This window comes from Erpetoichthys calabaricus, chromosome 2 (genome assembly GCF_900747795.2).
Source record: "Erpetoichthys calabaricus chromosome 2, fErpCal1.3, whole genome shotgun sequence".
Lineage (NCBI taxonomy): Eukaryota > Metazoa > Chordata > Cladistia > Polypteriformes > Polypteridae > Erpetoichthys > Erpetoichthys calabaricus.
This window is the reverse complement of record NC_041395.2, coordinates 295329478-295346114: the sequence shown is the minus strand read 5'-3', so window position 1 is coordinate 295346114 and position 16637 is coordinate 295329478. Positions and strand designations below refer to the sequence as shown.

Genomic DNA, 16637 nt, shown 5'->3' with positions numbered 1-16637 from the left:
TAACCCACAAGTCCGTTTCCTTCCGGGTCAGGGCAAACAGTCCTCTTCTTCATCCCGGGAGCACGTCGTTTCCTCCACTCCCGGGTTATAGGGCACGTAAGGGCCCACTAGCCCCCCTACAGCGACTCCTGGCGGCCCCCAAGGTATCCAGCAAGGCTGTGTAACGACACTACAAAGTCCATGAGGCCCTGCTGGAACTCGGGGCACGAATATGCTGTCCGGAAGGCTCCTGGGGGTGAGGGCCGGACTGGGAAGCCGGCAATCCTCCACACATTATAACACCATGCAGAGCAATCATAGGATGTAGTGACTCTCATCATGAGATGTTTGCCTACACCATTACAAACCCCCCCACCAAGTTTCACATCCTTGGCATTAACCCTGAGTGGTATCTCAGGCTCTGAATTCTATATAAAATGGGTAACTTCTGTGGTTAAGTTGTTTTGAAGAGATGCAGAGTGTTAAGCCCAAATAAAGCTCTGGACAGTATCTTCTGCCATCTTGTGGAAAAAATAACCTCATACAGCAAAATAATCATGCATTTGTCTGTGTGTTCAGCCACTCTATGTTAACTCACCTATATTCATGAGTTGGGGAAAAGCCTTAACGAAAACATACATTAGCGTGTAAATGAAAAGCTGTAAAGCCAGCTTTAGAACAAACTGAAACAGAACTATTAGTTGAATCAAGCAATAGACTTTGACACAGATGGTCAAACTGATAAGTATGGCACTGTATGACCAAGCTGCTGTTGATAAGCCTGGTGAATTCAGTCTTGTAAACATTCACCATGGTACAAGAAGGAGCTTTGCAAAAGATCAAAATGGCTGTGATCAAGTGGAAGGACAAAAAAAAGCTAACCCACCAAGCTCTGTTCACAATGCAGCAGCTGTCAATGTCTGTGACGGGGGAAATGTGGACGTCATTAAGCCTTGCACTGTGGTAGCCTACAATGACACAATGGGTGATATCTCTTGTGTGGATCAGGCACTGATATTCTACCCTCTCGTCTGCAAGCAACAGAAAATATTCTAAGAAAAGTGTGCAAAGAAACAAGCATCTACTGTCTCGACTGCAATGTTAGGCTAGGTGTTTGCGACAGCTTCAAAAATCTAAATCAGTACAGCAGTGGACATTGCACATACTTTTCCTACTGTATTTATGTTTACATTTTGGTATTGACATATTTCTGTTACATATAATGCCATTTTTTCTTGTTGAAATTGGGTACGAGATAGGATCTAACCCTAGATCAGGCCCCAATTCAAAAGACGGTGTACTCATGCATACAGCCACATTTCCTCACTTAAATTAACCTAACCAGCAAATATTTTGGGAAATGTGTAAACATTACACTTACATTGACTTGCGAGCTACTCCAATGTATAACAATACACAGCAACATGGAGCAACATGATGTTTTGAGATAGATAGATAGATAGATAGATAGATAGATAGATAGATAGATAGATAGATAGATAGATAGATAGATAGATAGATAGATAGATAGATAGATAGATAGATAGATAGATAGATAGATAGATAGATAGATAGATAGATAGATAGATAGATAGATAGATGCTGTGCTGTGCTGTGCTGTGCTGTGCTGTGCTATGCTATGCTATGCTATACTATACTATACTATACTATACTATACTATACTATACTATACTATACTATACTATACTTCTGATTACACACCAGAATGACTATAAAGCAAGAAAATTAAAAAGACAGAGAAAGTTCAGACTTGGCTATCACAGTCCTAGAGGGGCATTATACAGATGTATTGCTGTTGGTATAAAGGAGCCCACATGAAGTTTCTTGACACACTTCTGCTAATTAATTTGTTGACTGAAAGTCCCCAGTGTTGGTGTTTTAGAGAGCAGATGTGCAGCATTCTTCATAATGGCACTCAGTTTTGTTTTAATCCTCTCCTTCACTACGGCCTCCAGGGTGTCCGGAATGAATCCCATAAGTGTGCCTGTCCTTTTAATTAGCTTGTTGATTCAGTCGGGCCTCTTTTGAAGTGATGTTACCAGCCCAACACACCACAGCATCGAAAGTCACACTGCCCATCACTGTGTTATAGAAGATGTGAAGTATGTCACTTCCCACATTAAAGGAACACAATCTCCTAAGGAAGAAGAGCCTGCCCTGCCCTTTCTTATGTACTGTAGTTCCTCATTCCAAAATGAGTCCAATATTGGGAATTAATTTAATTTAATCTAGACAGAATATAAGTTAAGACTACTTAAATGCAAAAATGTTTGTTTCCCTTTCCTTGAAGAGAAGAATGTCTCTTGGCTGTGGAGATTTAACATTTTCAGGCTGTGCCTCTGCAAGACTGTAAACCTCAAAAACATCTTTCATCATCACAGGCAATAACGAGAAACTTTCAAGCACAGTGTGTTCTTTAGCCTTAGGCAAAAAGCACTCCATGTAGAATGATCGCCTAAAGGTGTATACATCATTCATTTTTGGAGTTTAATTCATGCTCAGTTTACCTACTGGCACTGAAAAAAGATGTGTTCAGTAATTGCAATGCAGAAGCTATTTTTACAGTTAAGCTGATTTTTTTTTTTATTCTTTCAAACATGCAGTAGTAGTATGTAACATTGTTTTGCAAAGTTCATAATTTCAGAACATGTGGAGTTTAAAGTTTAAATCTAGTGTACTGTATGGAGACTGTATTTACTGATCAGTGGAACAAGAAGTCGAAATTTCAGGCTCACAGAGCTTAGACCCAGGTGTGATTCTGTACTGAGGTGCCCTCTACATTCAGTTTACCCATGTTACCCAGATCTATCTATCTACAGTATCTCACAAAAGTGAGTACACCCCTCACATTTTTGTAAATATTTTATTATATCTTTTCATGGGACAACACTGAAGATATGACACTTTGGTACAATGTAAGTAGTCAGTGTACAGCTTGTATAACAGTGTAAATTCAATTGTCTAAACCGCTGACAACAAAAGTGAAAAATGTCCAAATTGTGCCCAATTAGCCATTTTCCCTCCCTGGTGGCATGTGACTCGTTAGTGTTACAAGGTCTCAGGTGTGAATGGGGAGCAGGTGTGTTAAATTTGGTGTTATCGCTCTCACACACTCATACTGGTCACTGGAAGTTCAATATGGCACCTCATGGCAAAGAACTCTCTGAGGATCTGAGAGAAAGAATTGTTGCTCTACATAAAGATGGCCTAGGCTATAAGAAGATTGCCAACACCCTGAAACTGAGCTGCAGCACAGTTGCTAAGACCATACAGCGGTTTAACAGGACAGGTTCTACTCAGAACAGGCCTCGCCATGGTCGACCAAAGAAGTTGAGTGCATGTGCTCAGCGTCGTATCCAGAGGTTGTCTTTTGAAAATAGACGTATGAGTGCTGCCAGCATTGCTGCAGAGGTTGGAGGGGTGGGGGTGTCAGCCTGTCAGTGCTCAGACCATACGCCGCACACTGCATCAAATTGTAAAGATGATGCACAAGAAAGTTTGCTGAAGACAAGCAGACTAAGGACATGGATTACTGGAACCATGCCCTGTGATCTGATGAGACCAAGATAAACTTATTTGGTTCAGATGGTGCCAAGCGTGTGTGGCGGCAACCAGGTGAGGAGTACAAAGACAAGTGTGTCTTGCCTACAGTTAAGCATGGTGGTGGGAGTGTCATGGTTTGGGGCTGTATGAGTGGTGCCGGCACTGGGGAGCTACAGTTCAGTGAATGAACCATGAATGCCAGCATGTACTGTGACATATTGAAGCAGAGCACGATCCCCTCCCTTCGGAAACTGGGCCACAGGGCAGTATTCCAACATGATAACGACCCCAAACCTGCCTCCAAGACGACCACTGCCTTGCTAAAGAAACTGAGGGTAAAGGTGCTGGACTGGCCAAGCATGTCTCCAGACCTAAACCCTATTGAGCATCTGTGGGGCATCCTCAAACGTCATGGAGGAGTGGAAGAGGATTCCAGTGGCAACCTGTGAAGCTCTAATGAACTCCATGCCCAAGAGAGTTAAGGCAGTGCTGGAAAATAATGGTGGCCACACAAAATATTGACACTTTGGGCACAATTTGGACATTTTTAACTTAGGGGTGTACTCACTTTTGTTGCCAGTAGTTTAGACATTAATGGGTGGGTATTGAGTTATTTTGAGGGGACAGCAAATTTACACTGTTATACAAACTGTACACTGACGACTTTACATTGTGTCAAAGTGTCATATCTTCAGTGTTGTCCCATGAAAAGATATAATAAAATATTTACAAAAATGTGAGATACTCTATCTATCTATCTATCTATCTATCTATCTATCTATCTATCTATCTATCTATCTATCTATCTATCTATCTATCTATCTATCTATCTATCTATCTATCTATCTATCTATCTATAAAGCATCTTTATCATCTACATATCTATCTGTGTTCTTCTTGACTGGCGTATACCTTGGTAGCAATGGGCACATAAGCACTAACCAGTGTCAAAAGAAAAAAAAGTATTTTTTAATTGTATTCTGTTATTAATGCTGTCTACTCTGCATTTCATATCTAAATTTCCAGGTCCTGGAATTTCTAGTTATTCAGCCAAAACAGACAATGCAGGAAAATCTCTAAGTGAGTGCATGGACCTCGCAAAGACCAGCATCCCAGATGTTCGGCATTCAGAAACTCCAGTGTATCTCGGAGCGACAGCTGGAATGAGACTACTTAGGTAGCATTTATTATTTATACTTCTCTAATCTTTAAGCTTGCTTTGAGGATCAGCAGACAGGGCTTGAATAATTACTTGGTCCTCGTAAGTTTCAATAATTTGCTGGAAGGAACTGAGCAGCTGCAAAAATGTGTGTGTTTTTTAAGAATATATTTCACCGTTTTGTTCATTTAATTGATGGAATCTGGCTTCTGTGTTTCCCTGACTATAAAGCCTTCTCAGATATTTTCTCATGCAGGAGACACATGGTACATGTAGCAACCCACCTTTCAAGAGTATTACCTGTCCAAGCAAAACTGACGTGGTGTTCTGTACAATATTCTGCCTGTTTTGAATGGCATAAAGCAAGACTTTCAATGTTTTATACAACACTGAAGCTTTTTTACTGCATACTTTGTCGTCACAAAGTGACTGATATAAATTGTCTCACAGAAATTGGCCAGGAGCAGTTTACCTGAAATTAAACTATTTTCTTTCATGGTGTTCTACAGGTTAGAACAGAATGAATTAACAATCCTGAAAAAAGCAACAGAATGGGAACTGATGTGCCATCTTCCAGGGGAAACGGTGCCCTTTGGCAATGCAAGCAGGCTGGGGACATCCAATTAATTAAAAAAAACGTACTTCAAAAGAGCTGTTTTTAAACCATTACTGCAGACTGCTTGACAAAATTATTCATTTTTATTTTAATTTATATAGTAGCTGCAGGCGAATTTTAAAGATTCCTGGAAAGTTAAATAACTAAAAGGCATACCATGTTGCTTTGTCAGATACCTACTGTACATGACTGGAAGTTCAGGGAGGCTGCCCGGTCCACTCTTTCATGAGTCCAGAGGTGGTGACTGGAGCTGGAGTGTGGATTCACAGAATATGTAGCTCATTGAGATAGCAACCAGGCGACTGTAAATTGGAAGTCTCCTTTACAAATGTATAAAAAATGAAAGTACTATACATTATGTGTTGGATTCCTGTAGTGTGCGGTGGGTTATTTTTTAAAAGAATATCATAAAATATTTTGGGCTTTGCAGCATTTAATACAGTGTTAAAGAGGCTCTATTAAACATTAAAACTACAAGCTCTACCTAATTGCCTGTACATAAAAGAACATTATAACAATGTAAATGAGACGAGTCTTATCCATTTAATTCTTCTAAAAAACATCTAGTCAAGTTTTGAAAATCCTTAAAGTCCTACTGTCTACCACACTATTTGTTAGCTTATTCCATGTGTCTATGGTTCTCTGTGTAAAGAAAAACTTCCTAATGTCTGTGTGAAATTTACCCTGAACAAGTGAACAGAAAATTTAAAGCAATCTGGTACAGTGCACTGTGTAAGAGTCTGGTTAAAGATGTCCGTGAAGAGAGGAGCGAGCTCCCTGGCACAGTGTTTGAAGGTTGATGGTGAGACAGAGTCAGGACCAGCTGACTTTTTGCAGTTCTGTGATGCAGACAGCTTCCAGTCATCACATTCATTGATAGAAAAGAAAAAAGAGGGGAGAGATTTCTGTGAAGAAATGGCTGGTGTCAAACGCACTTCAGAGCTGAAGGAGCAGAGGGGATGAAAGTACTGGGCACCTTGTTGTTCAAATCTGCCATAAAACTTGTTAAGTTTGTCAGGAAGGGATGAATCTGAAACCCATAGTCCAATAATAATGGTGTCATCAGTGAACATAATGATGTCTGTTTGTAATTAATAACAGATTGAAAGCTTCTGTATACAGAGAAGCTGTTGTTGGCCGAACACTGAAACTCCAATTTATTTTTGTGTTTCCATTTAGAATATCTGATTGCATTGTTCAGCCTATTCCTGGCCTGTTTGTAAGCGTCCTTATCACCAGTTTAATGGGCTTTTTCTTTTACTGGATATAGAATCCTTTGATGAACCACGACTTTCCATTATTGTAAATCACGATAGTTTTGCTGTGAATGCAAACCTGTTCACGGAAACTGATATAAGATGTTACAGTGTCAGTCAGCTCATGAATGTTATCACAAGCATTTCTAAAAACATCCCAATCAGTCCAGTCCAAACAATCTTGTAATGATTCAACGGACTCATCAGTTCAAGAACATATAGATGTTCTTAGTGGTTTAGCTAACTTTAGCCTTTGTTAAAACGTGGGTAGCTACTGTAGCATAACATGATCAGAATTACCCAGCCGTGTGTGAGGTAAAGCTCTTACAGCGTAGTAGCAGGGACCCAAAGTCTTTTAGTCCCTAGTAGGGAATTTAACAAGCTGTTTGTATCTTGGAAACTTGATGGTAATGTTTGCATTATTAAAGTTGCACATCACTATAATCAAGTAGTTTGCATGACTGTTCTTCAGACTAGTGATGTAATCTGCCAATTGCTGCTGCGCTTCATTCACATTTGCCTCAGGTGGAATGTAAACTCCAATGAGAATTATTGAAGAAAATTCTCTAGTTAATAGTGAATAGTTCCAGATTGTCGGAGCAGTACTTCAATAGTATGGAAACATCACTGCACCAATTTTCATTAATATAGAAACAGACTCCACCACCTTTTGATTTGTTACAACGATCAGCATCTCACTCTACTCTGCAAAGCAGAAACACCGACAGTTCTATTGCGGAGGCAGGAACTAATGTCTTTAAGCCATGTCTCCACAAAAACAATATGCTGAAGAGAGAAAATAATCCTTACTTGTTGTAAGAAGAAGATTAAGTTTGTCTATTTTGACCCTCAGTTATCTGATGTTAGATAAAACTAGACCAGGAAGAGGCGACCGAAAAGCGCAGCTCCTGAAGAGACCCTGTGCACTTCTCCCTTCTCCACTTCAGGTGTGAGTTACTTGGCCTGGAGTCCAAGTTTGCAGTTCATAAATAGTAAATCCATATGGAAACGTTCTTAATCGGTTGAGGATAGATAAAGTCCGACCCCAATTTATAGGAGCTGATCTTGAGTGTAAGTAGTCCTCATTTTGTTACAAAAGGCAAAGTTAACAGACACATAAGCAGCGACCAGATAACAGCAGCTGCCCTGATTGGCACCATCTTGGGTAGACCCGAAAAAACCCACACCGGGTAGGAGGCCACTTCATTGCAGGGCACACTCATGCATGCAGAATTAATTTAGAGTCTCAGATTAATGTAACAATTATGTATTTGTCAAGTGTGCAGAGAAAAAATTCAGGTAGAATAGAGGATAGAGTGCATGCTCCACACAGACAGTAGCTGGGCCAGAATTCAAATGCCTGGAGGTAATAATCACGGCACGACTTTTATTATGTAATGTCAATGTTATTTATTCATTCTTAAAGTACATTTTTCTCAAATGTGCAAAGGTAGCTTAATTAAAGATGACCTTAACTGTCTTTGTTGCCACATAACGCTAGCCTGAGCTCAAGTGGTTGTGCTCTTCTTTCTAAAGCCTTAGGTGAATTATAAGATGAGCAAGTCTGAGTCACTGTGGGCTCCTAGATTGTGAAGACACCATGTGTGAAAATGGACATCAGCAATCAATACTGTAGTTAACGTCAGGGTACCCTTAAGTGAAAGCTGACCATCTTTTGAGTAGTGAGAAAAGTGTAAAGAATTATTATGTATGTGGATTCTTTTAAGTGGTACTTTACCATAATGTAAATTAAAATAAATCATTTCAGTTGTGTAAAATCAGTTGTGTTTTGGCAAATAACTGCTGGAATATTGTGGGTTAATGAAGAGGTGCTGGGATGATTACAACTTTGATATAACTTTCTGTTGCATTGTGCTTCAGGGAACAAGATGATATGGCTTCAGAAAATGTCCTCACCTCTGTAGCTAACACACTCCGTTCCTACCCGTTCAAATATGAAGGAGCACGGATTATCACGGGGCAGGAAGAAGGCGCCTATGGCTGGATTACTGTCAATTATCTACAAGGCAACTTCCAAAAGGTATTTTTTTTAAGTTGCAAAATACACCAAAATTTTAATGAGAAAATTTGATTGCATAAACAACAAAAAATAAAATAAGTCTATTTCATTTGGTTGTCTCAAAAAGTTTAGGTTTAGTGTAAATTTACAATAAAAGTGAGCCATCATCCTCTTCAAAGACAATGCTTGTGGTCCTCAAATAGCAAGAGAGAAAAGGGGAAGAAATGTTTTTTTTGTTTTATTTGAAAGACTAGCAAAATACCCACGCTTCGCAGTAGCGAAGTACTGCCTTAATATTTTCATTAAGAAGAAAAGTAAACCTTTTTAAACTGAGGGAAAATATACCAATAATTATTTGTTAAGGATCTCTTTGTATACCACATTGTCAGTTCGGCCCTCCGGTTGTATTATGACCAAGCTGTGCGCTGAGCTCACTCTTGAGCATGCAACGTACAGTTGGCCATGTGAAAAGCAATCTTGCCTCAAATCAATGCCAACCTTTTGTAGGGTCTGTCCCTGAGACTTAATTGTCATTGCGAAGCAGAGCCTTACTGGAAATTGGAGGCGTTAAAATTGAAATGGGTTTCATCGATAACTTTGCATCCAGCTTTTGAGAGTTTAAACATTCATAAACATCAAAGTGTCCACTACTCAAATTGTCACCTGTGAATCTAAGATGTTTAAGATGCATTGGTGGTTGTCCAAAGGTGTAAAATATTTGGCCATTTCGGTACACTTGAAAGCGACAACTGAACAATTCAGCGGCAGCCATCAACTCACATGCAGAACCATAGGTGAAGGGCTTAAGCACTTCACTCTTATAGTGTTCCTGTGTAGTATAATTATCTCCTGTACCATCATCAGTCCACACCTTGAACCTGTCCCAGTCATTCAATACATAAGACACAATGTTCCTCCGGATAACAAGAGTGAGCCTGATATGGCCGTGCAATATGTAACACAGAGAATGGAAAAGGAAGGCGCCATCTCCGGGGATGGAAACCACTCGGTAAGTGACAGTTGTTTGATCGATGGTGATCACCATGATAGACATGTTAATGGGGGTACAGTTGGAACGATAAAGGAAATGCGTACCTGAATAATGTAAAATAAGTCCAAAATACCTACACAATAACTATAATCGTAATAAACGAACAATAAAACAGCGGAGAAGCCGTGGATTAAATAAAAAGACTTCAGTTATCAGCGTTGAGATGTGAATACCGTGGCGAAGCAAGGAAGGGAATGAAGAGACCGGAGCGACGAAAGGCCTATTAGCGCACTGCATTTGTGCTTCCTTTTCATCGTCCCGGACGAAATAAAGTTGCAAAAATTTGTGTTCCTCATTCGGCATAGGTAAAAGACTGCCAATCAAGTGATACGCTTGTCCCTGGACTTTAAATGAAGGCAGAAAATTTCCCTCAACGATTTGGTTAGCACCAAATGACGTCATTTGAAATGCGCTGTTATACATTCGACTGTTGTACAAGAAATGCTCACTTTGAGGATGTTTGCCATTTAACAGGCCCTCAAGAAGGTCAGGAAGCTTATGTAAAGGAGTGAGAGAGACTTTACCACCATTACAGCACAAACCAGGAGACTCGCATTTCCACCTATGAGCTTGACAATACTCACAGTCAACATCCTTGGATCCAATGTGTACTGTTTTGTTGTTTTCGTATGAGCTGCTTTTCACTATTGGGATTGTACCTACAAACAGAAGCTCTATTAACTTATGGATTTGCCTGCGAGTATTTAGCAACAGCGTGTCTATGAACTTGTGGATTTTTATGCGAGTATTTGGCGGCAGCGTCACGAAGTTGTTTCCGACTAGCTGCATCAGAAAATGTACGATGACGTCTGACACGCCTCCTTTTTACTGTTTTCTCACAGCTTCCGTAATAAGTACGTACATCGGTTTCGGTTAGTGCAAGGAAGCCGCCTACCAAATTTCGTGAAGATTGGGCCATAAATAAGAAAGTTTAACATGGCGGATGTTGTCGACCATTATGACTGTTACGTGTAGAATTTCAAAATGAAACCTACTTAACTTTTGTAAGTAAGCTGTAAGGAATGAGCCTGCCAAATTTCAGCCTTCTACCTACACGGGAAGTTGGAGAATTAGTGATGAGTGAGTCAGTGAGGGCTTTGCCTTTTATTAGTATAGACTAGCAAAATACCCACGCTTCGCAGCGGAGAAGTAGTGTGTTAAAGAGGTTATGTAAACATATATCTACATATACATATATATACATATCTACATATACACATATCTACATATACATATATATACATACATATACACATCCACATATACATATATATATACATATACAAATTTACACATCTACATATATATATACATATGTACATATATATATATACATATAAATATATACATATCTACATATATATACATATGCAAATATATATATATATATATAAATATAGACATACATACATTCACATATATATATATATATATATCCATCCATCCATCCATTTTCCAACCCGCTGAATCCAAACACAGGGTCACGGGGGTCTGCTGGAGCCAATCCCAGCCAACACAGGGCACAAGGCAGGAACCAATCCCGGGCAGGGTGCCAACCCACCGCAGTATATATATATATATATATATATATATATATATATATATATAAATATAGACATACATACATTCACATATATATATATATATATATATATATATATATATATATATATATATATATATATATATATATATATATATATATATATATATATATATATATATCAAAATACCCGCGCTTTGCAGCGGAGAAGTAGTGTGTTAAAGAGGTTATGTAAACATATATATATATATATATACATATACATATATACATATATACACATATCTACATATACATATATATATATATATATATATATATATATATATATACACATATCAACATATATATATACTGTGAAGGATTGCCGGCTTTCTACTCCGGCCCTCACCCCCAGGCCGCCAGGAGGAGCTCTCCCGACAGCATGAACGTGCCCTGAATTCCAGCAGGGCATCATGGACTCTGTAGTTTATATGCACAGCCCTGCTGGATACCATGGGGGCCTCCAGGAGTCGCTGTAGGGAGGTTGTCGGACTCTTATGTGCCCTATAACCCGGAGGTGCGTCATGATCACATGACAGGAAGAAACGACGTGCCTCCGGGGTAAAGAAGAGTTTTTATATGACCCGGAAGTGTTCCTAGTCACGTGGACAGAGAGGGCGAAACACTTCCGGATCAGGACTATAAAAGGACTATGGGAAATCCCAGATGGCGAGCTGAGCTGGGTGGAAGGGTGGTAACGCGTCTGGGAGTGTGGAGGATTATTGTTTATTGTTGTTATTATTATTATTATTGAGTATTGTGGAGAGGAGGGTGCTTTGTGCACAATTATTATTATTAATAAATCATTATTTGGATTTTTACCTGGTGTCTGACGTCTGAGAGTTCAAGGGGTCACGGAGACCTTAATCTGTCACAATACACATACATATACACATATACATAAACACACACATATACATTCATCCATCCATCCATCCATCCATCCATCCATCCATCCATCCTCTTCATATATACATATATACATACATACATAGTGCATTGTAACACGGGCTGTGATTGTTACATGGGAGGGAGACAACAAATCACAGCTTCCCGCTTTCTAATCAGGCCTGTGATTGGTGTTTTGACTGATGCCTAGATCCCACAGTATGTCCCCTTAGGAGAGGCGTTAGGCAAGTGTAATTGAATAGCGGTGCTGCAAGTTTAGCTTTACACCTGTTTTTAAGGCTTATTAACTGAAAAGGGCTTTCATGAAAAAAGTTAGGGCTTTGCTACAGGATACACCCTCCACAAGTTAAGGAAGTAAAAATAAAGGTATATATTTCTGTTTTATTTAAACCTTTTAAGTTTGTATGTGGGCGGCATGGTGGCGCAGTGAAAGGTGCCAGTTAGGAGACCCGGGTTCGCTTCCCTGCGTGGAGTTTGAATGTTCTCCCCGTGTCTGTCTGGGTTTCCTTCAGGTACTCCGGTTTCCTCCTACAGTCCAAAGACATGCAGGTTAGGTGCATTGGCAATTCTAAATTGTCCCTGGTGTGTGGGTGTGTGTGGGTGTGTGCGCCCTGTGGTGGGCTGGCACCTTGCCCGGGGTTTGTTTCCTGCCTTGTGCCCTGTGTTGGCAGGGATTAGCTCCTGTATTTAGGATATAGCGGGTTGGATAATGGATGGATGGACATTTGTATGCATAGCCCCGTTTTCGTTTTTTTTCTTTCTTCAGTAATATTTCAGCAAAACCGAGCTTGTTAGTTCAAATCCTGGTACTGACACCACTGTGTGACCCTGAGGAAGTCACTTCACCTGCCTGTGCTGCAAAAAACAAAAGTAATGTAACAAATTGTACCTCAGATGTTGCAAGTTGCTGGAATAAAGGCATAAGTCAAATAGATAAATATGTATTATACACATAGGAACTATTCATTTATCTTCAGTTAAGTCATCTGCAGCAAACCTTTATAAATGAGGGTTTCTCCTTTTTAGATAGTGCAAACTGTTTCTTCTTCATTGAGGTTTTGTCTTGGAGAGCTTTTTTCATTTCATTGAAAATTGCCTTCACTCGAGTGATCACTTCGAGCTGACTTGCTGGCTAACCATAAGCATTACCTTGTAGGTAACCACCCATACAATCAGATTGTGAATCAGACTACGAATGCCGTGAATGTAATTACCCCGATCTACATGCTGTCAAATAAACGAACCACACGCCGTGGCGCAATTTTAGGGGCTTCGCCTCTAGCGCTGACGTGTGTACGCCTGATGAGCCAAGAATAAGGGGGAAACACGTGTTGCGTACTCTTTGCATTATTTGACAGTAAACTATTTTCAACCACTCTATGATCTGCTTCTCACAACTGAAGGCACCGTGGCTGATGTTACCTGAGTTGCTGGCCAACCATAAGCGTTACCTGGTAGGTAACCACCCACTCACTTCACTCCCTTACGGGAATCGAACCTCGGACGTAGGTAACGCTTATGGTTGGCAGCAAGTCAGATAACATCAGCCACGGTGCCTTCAGTTGTGAGACACCTCTGTGACACCAAACGTATTTGAAAATGAACATGTGCATAAGTTTACTACAAAACCTGTAAAATTATAGCAGCAAAAAAGTATAGTGGTGCATAGAAAAAAAGCCACAAGTTCCAAAAGTTACGTAAAGGTGAGTTTAGGCATGTGAATGAATTTGGGCTCCACTTTAGGGGCTCCCTGCTTATGGTTTAATCAAGTGAGTAAATTAGGCTCAATAAATGAGCAGAAGAATGTAGAAATGATGCCCTCTAGTAGCCACAGTAAGAAGCACATTCTTTTAAAAACTTGGCAAGCAAACTGAGAAACTAAGATGACCTAACAATAGATGCTCTATACTCATTCATTAGAAAGTTTATACTAAAAGAATAGTTTCCTTTACTCTTACTGAGATTTCTTCCAGTATTGAAGGTTAAAGAAGAAAGGTGCATGATTCACAGCTATCGTCTGTAAGTTCACCTTGTAGAAGACACCCGGAACACAGACAGAGACAGACTCAGAATGTCCCAAAACACACACGTTTATTTTGACAGTTCTTCCTGCACACAGCACAGTACACCAAACAGCCCAAACTCACAGTCCTTTTCTTTCTCTTTCTTTCCTTTTGCCACCTCCACTCCTCTTCTCGCAAGCTCTGTCCTCTACCACCCGACTCCGGCTCCTGGAGTAGGGACTGCTGGCCCCTTATATAGGGCACCCAGAAGTGCTCCTGGTGTCTGATGATAAAATTCCGGATATGGTGGAAGAACTGCTCTCCATGGCTCAGCGGTAATTGCAGCATCGCCAGGTGGCGCCCGCGGATCCCCACAGGGCTGTACCAAACTCCAACTCCCATGAAGCCCTGCAGGAGTCCGAGGGCTGCCATCTAATGTTCCGGGGGAGGTAATGCTCTGGCCACACTTGCTCCCCCAGTACTCCCAGCATGGAGGCATCCCGGCTGGGCAAGGGCCCCAGCTGCCTGCCACAACCTATAGGAGAAGGTGAAAAAGGAAATGTCGGTGATAATTCTTGCCAAAGGGTCACATAGCAAAGGTTCCATAAAGGCCAGTGCCAATGCATACATCACCATTAGTAGTCAATACTGGTTTACAGTAACTACTTGTGTGGGTGTACACCTCATCACCACATTATTTATATGTATTTAAGAGTTCTCGATTGTCTAAAGCCTTTCAATTTCATTGAATCTACATTTTGCCCTAGAGATCCATCACTCTCTGCATCATTACTGTAAATACCACAAAACTAGGGAAAGCTAAAATTGTACAAGTCTACAACGCTCCATTTGCGTTCCCCGCTTGCCTGTTTCTGGTTACAGTTGTGTGGTGGTGGCCGGAGGGAGTGGAGACAAGGCAGCAAAAACTTTTAATGCCACACTAATCCATCAAAGTCCACACACAAACATACAATCCATCCATCCATCCATTTTCCAACCCGCTGAATCCGAACACAAGGTCACGGGGAACAAACATACCCACAAACCAAATAATTTAGCATCATCCATTAGTAAGTCTCTATAATGTGGGTGGATGTAGAATTCCGACATAAACAAGCTTCAGAGCGCTGGATTAAAATGATGTCATCAGCTCTGCCACCTTGTTGCTCTGAAAAGAAGTAGGAGCTCTCTGACAATATGCCTTGCGGAAACCACATTTCTGTTATGCTCTGTAGATTTTTTTGCACAATTTGCACTGTTTGAACTTAATGACAGTAGCCAGTGCTGCCTTTGAGAGGTTTTCCAGGGGAAAGCTTCAATTGCTGCAGTTATATGTGCTTGTGGGCCGCATTTTAGCACAATTGCAGGCATTATCATTTCATAGTGTTTGGGATTTAGGTCAATTATAAGCTGATCTGCTCTATACATGGAGTCTGCAAGTCCTCTTTGTGTTCAGGCAGGTCCCCCCCAGGGAGTCTGATTTTCTCCGACAGACATGCTGTGTCACATAGTGACATGTAGAAACTGACAAAATGTAATTGTGTTTGTCTGATCTCCCCTGTGGTATAATGGTGGCTCATCCAGCATGACTTTATTCTTTATACTTCTTGAGGCTGGGACAAGTTATGGCATATTAGTTCCCTGAAATGATGAATCAATTGTAAATCGTTCTAATTGCATAATTTAATATTCACCTATTTTAAATAGTATATTGAGTTAACTGACCTCTTTATTATTTTTGTGCCTCTGTTAATTATACTATGTTTTTTTTTTTTGGCTAGTTTCATGTTTCTCTTGTGTTTTTCTTTTTTAAAAATACTAAATGACTTCACCTAATATAATGACAGCTATCAGATACAATAAACATTCAGATGTGTTCATGACGGAAAGTTCACATTGCCCAAATGGTGCATTGGTGCATCAACTTTGGAAGCTGCCAGTGTTCATCCTGTTCTGAAATGTGTTGACGTACATTTGACCGTTGAACGTTTGAGAAAGAATATCAAACCGTAAAGGCCTATAGCTTCAAGACAAGATAGTTCATTGATGGGTTCATTTGGCACATGTCTGTTTTGTATCATGTGAGGAGGGTGTCCAGTTCGCAAGTTGTTGACACTGCTAAGTGTGAAAAAATTCCCAGCATAGGACAGTTTAACATTCCAGTATCAGCACCCTGAGAATGCTAAAAAGCAAGCAAAATAGCAGTAGCCATTCATGCCTGGCCCTGTAAATAAAGAGATTATGACACAAGGAAGGAATACTAAACACGGCAACACCTCCTGACTTCTAGGGCTATTACATATGGGGCCATTGTGGCTTTCCTTGAAGACCTGGCCCTTTAAGAGTAACAGAAGGCTCAAGGGCCATCTTCCAATTACTCCAGTCATACTTGCTTAAAACTCTTAAGCCTTCTTGTTTTTGGGACTCAACCATTTCCATAACAAGGCAATAAAGAGCAAAATATTTTCCCTGGAGCCTTGAACTGAAGGCAGGTA

General features: G+C 40.3%; 1 protein-coding gene across 2 annotated transcripts in view; it reads left to right on the top strand.

Annotated features, from left to right (window-relative positions):
- Window positions 1-16637, top strand: part of entpd1 (ectonucleoside triphosphate diphosphohydrolase 1) — a 144982-nt gene that overhangs the window by 100567 nt on the left and 27778 nt on the right. For both annotated transcript variants that reach the window (XM_028795788.2, XM_028795787.2), the window contains exons 4-5: window positions 4570-4720; window positions 8456-8615. In XM_028795788.2, coding sequence (XP_028651621.1) covers window positions 4570-4720; window positions 8456-8615 — 311 coding nt within the window. The remainder of the gene's footprint in view (window positions 1-4569; window positions 4721-8455; window positions 8616-16637) is intronic.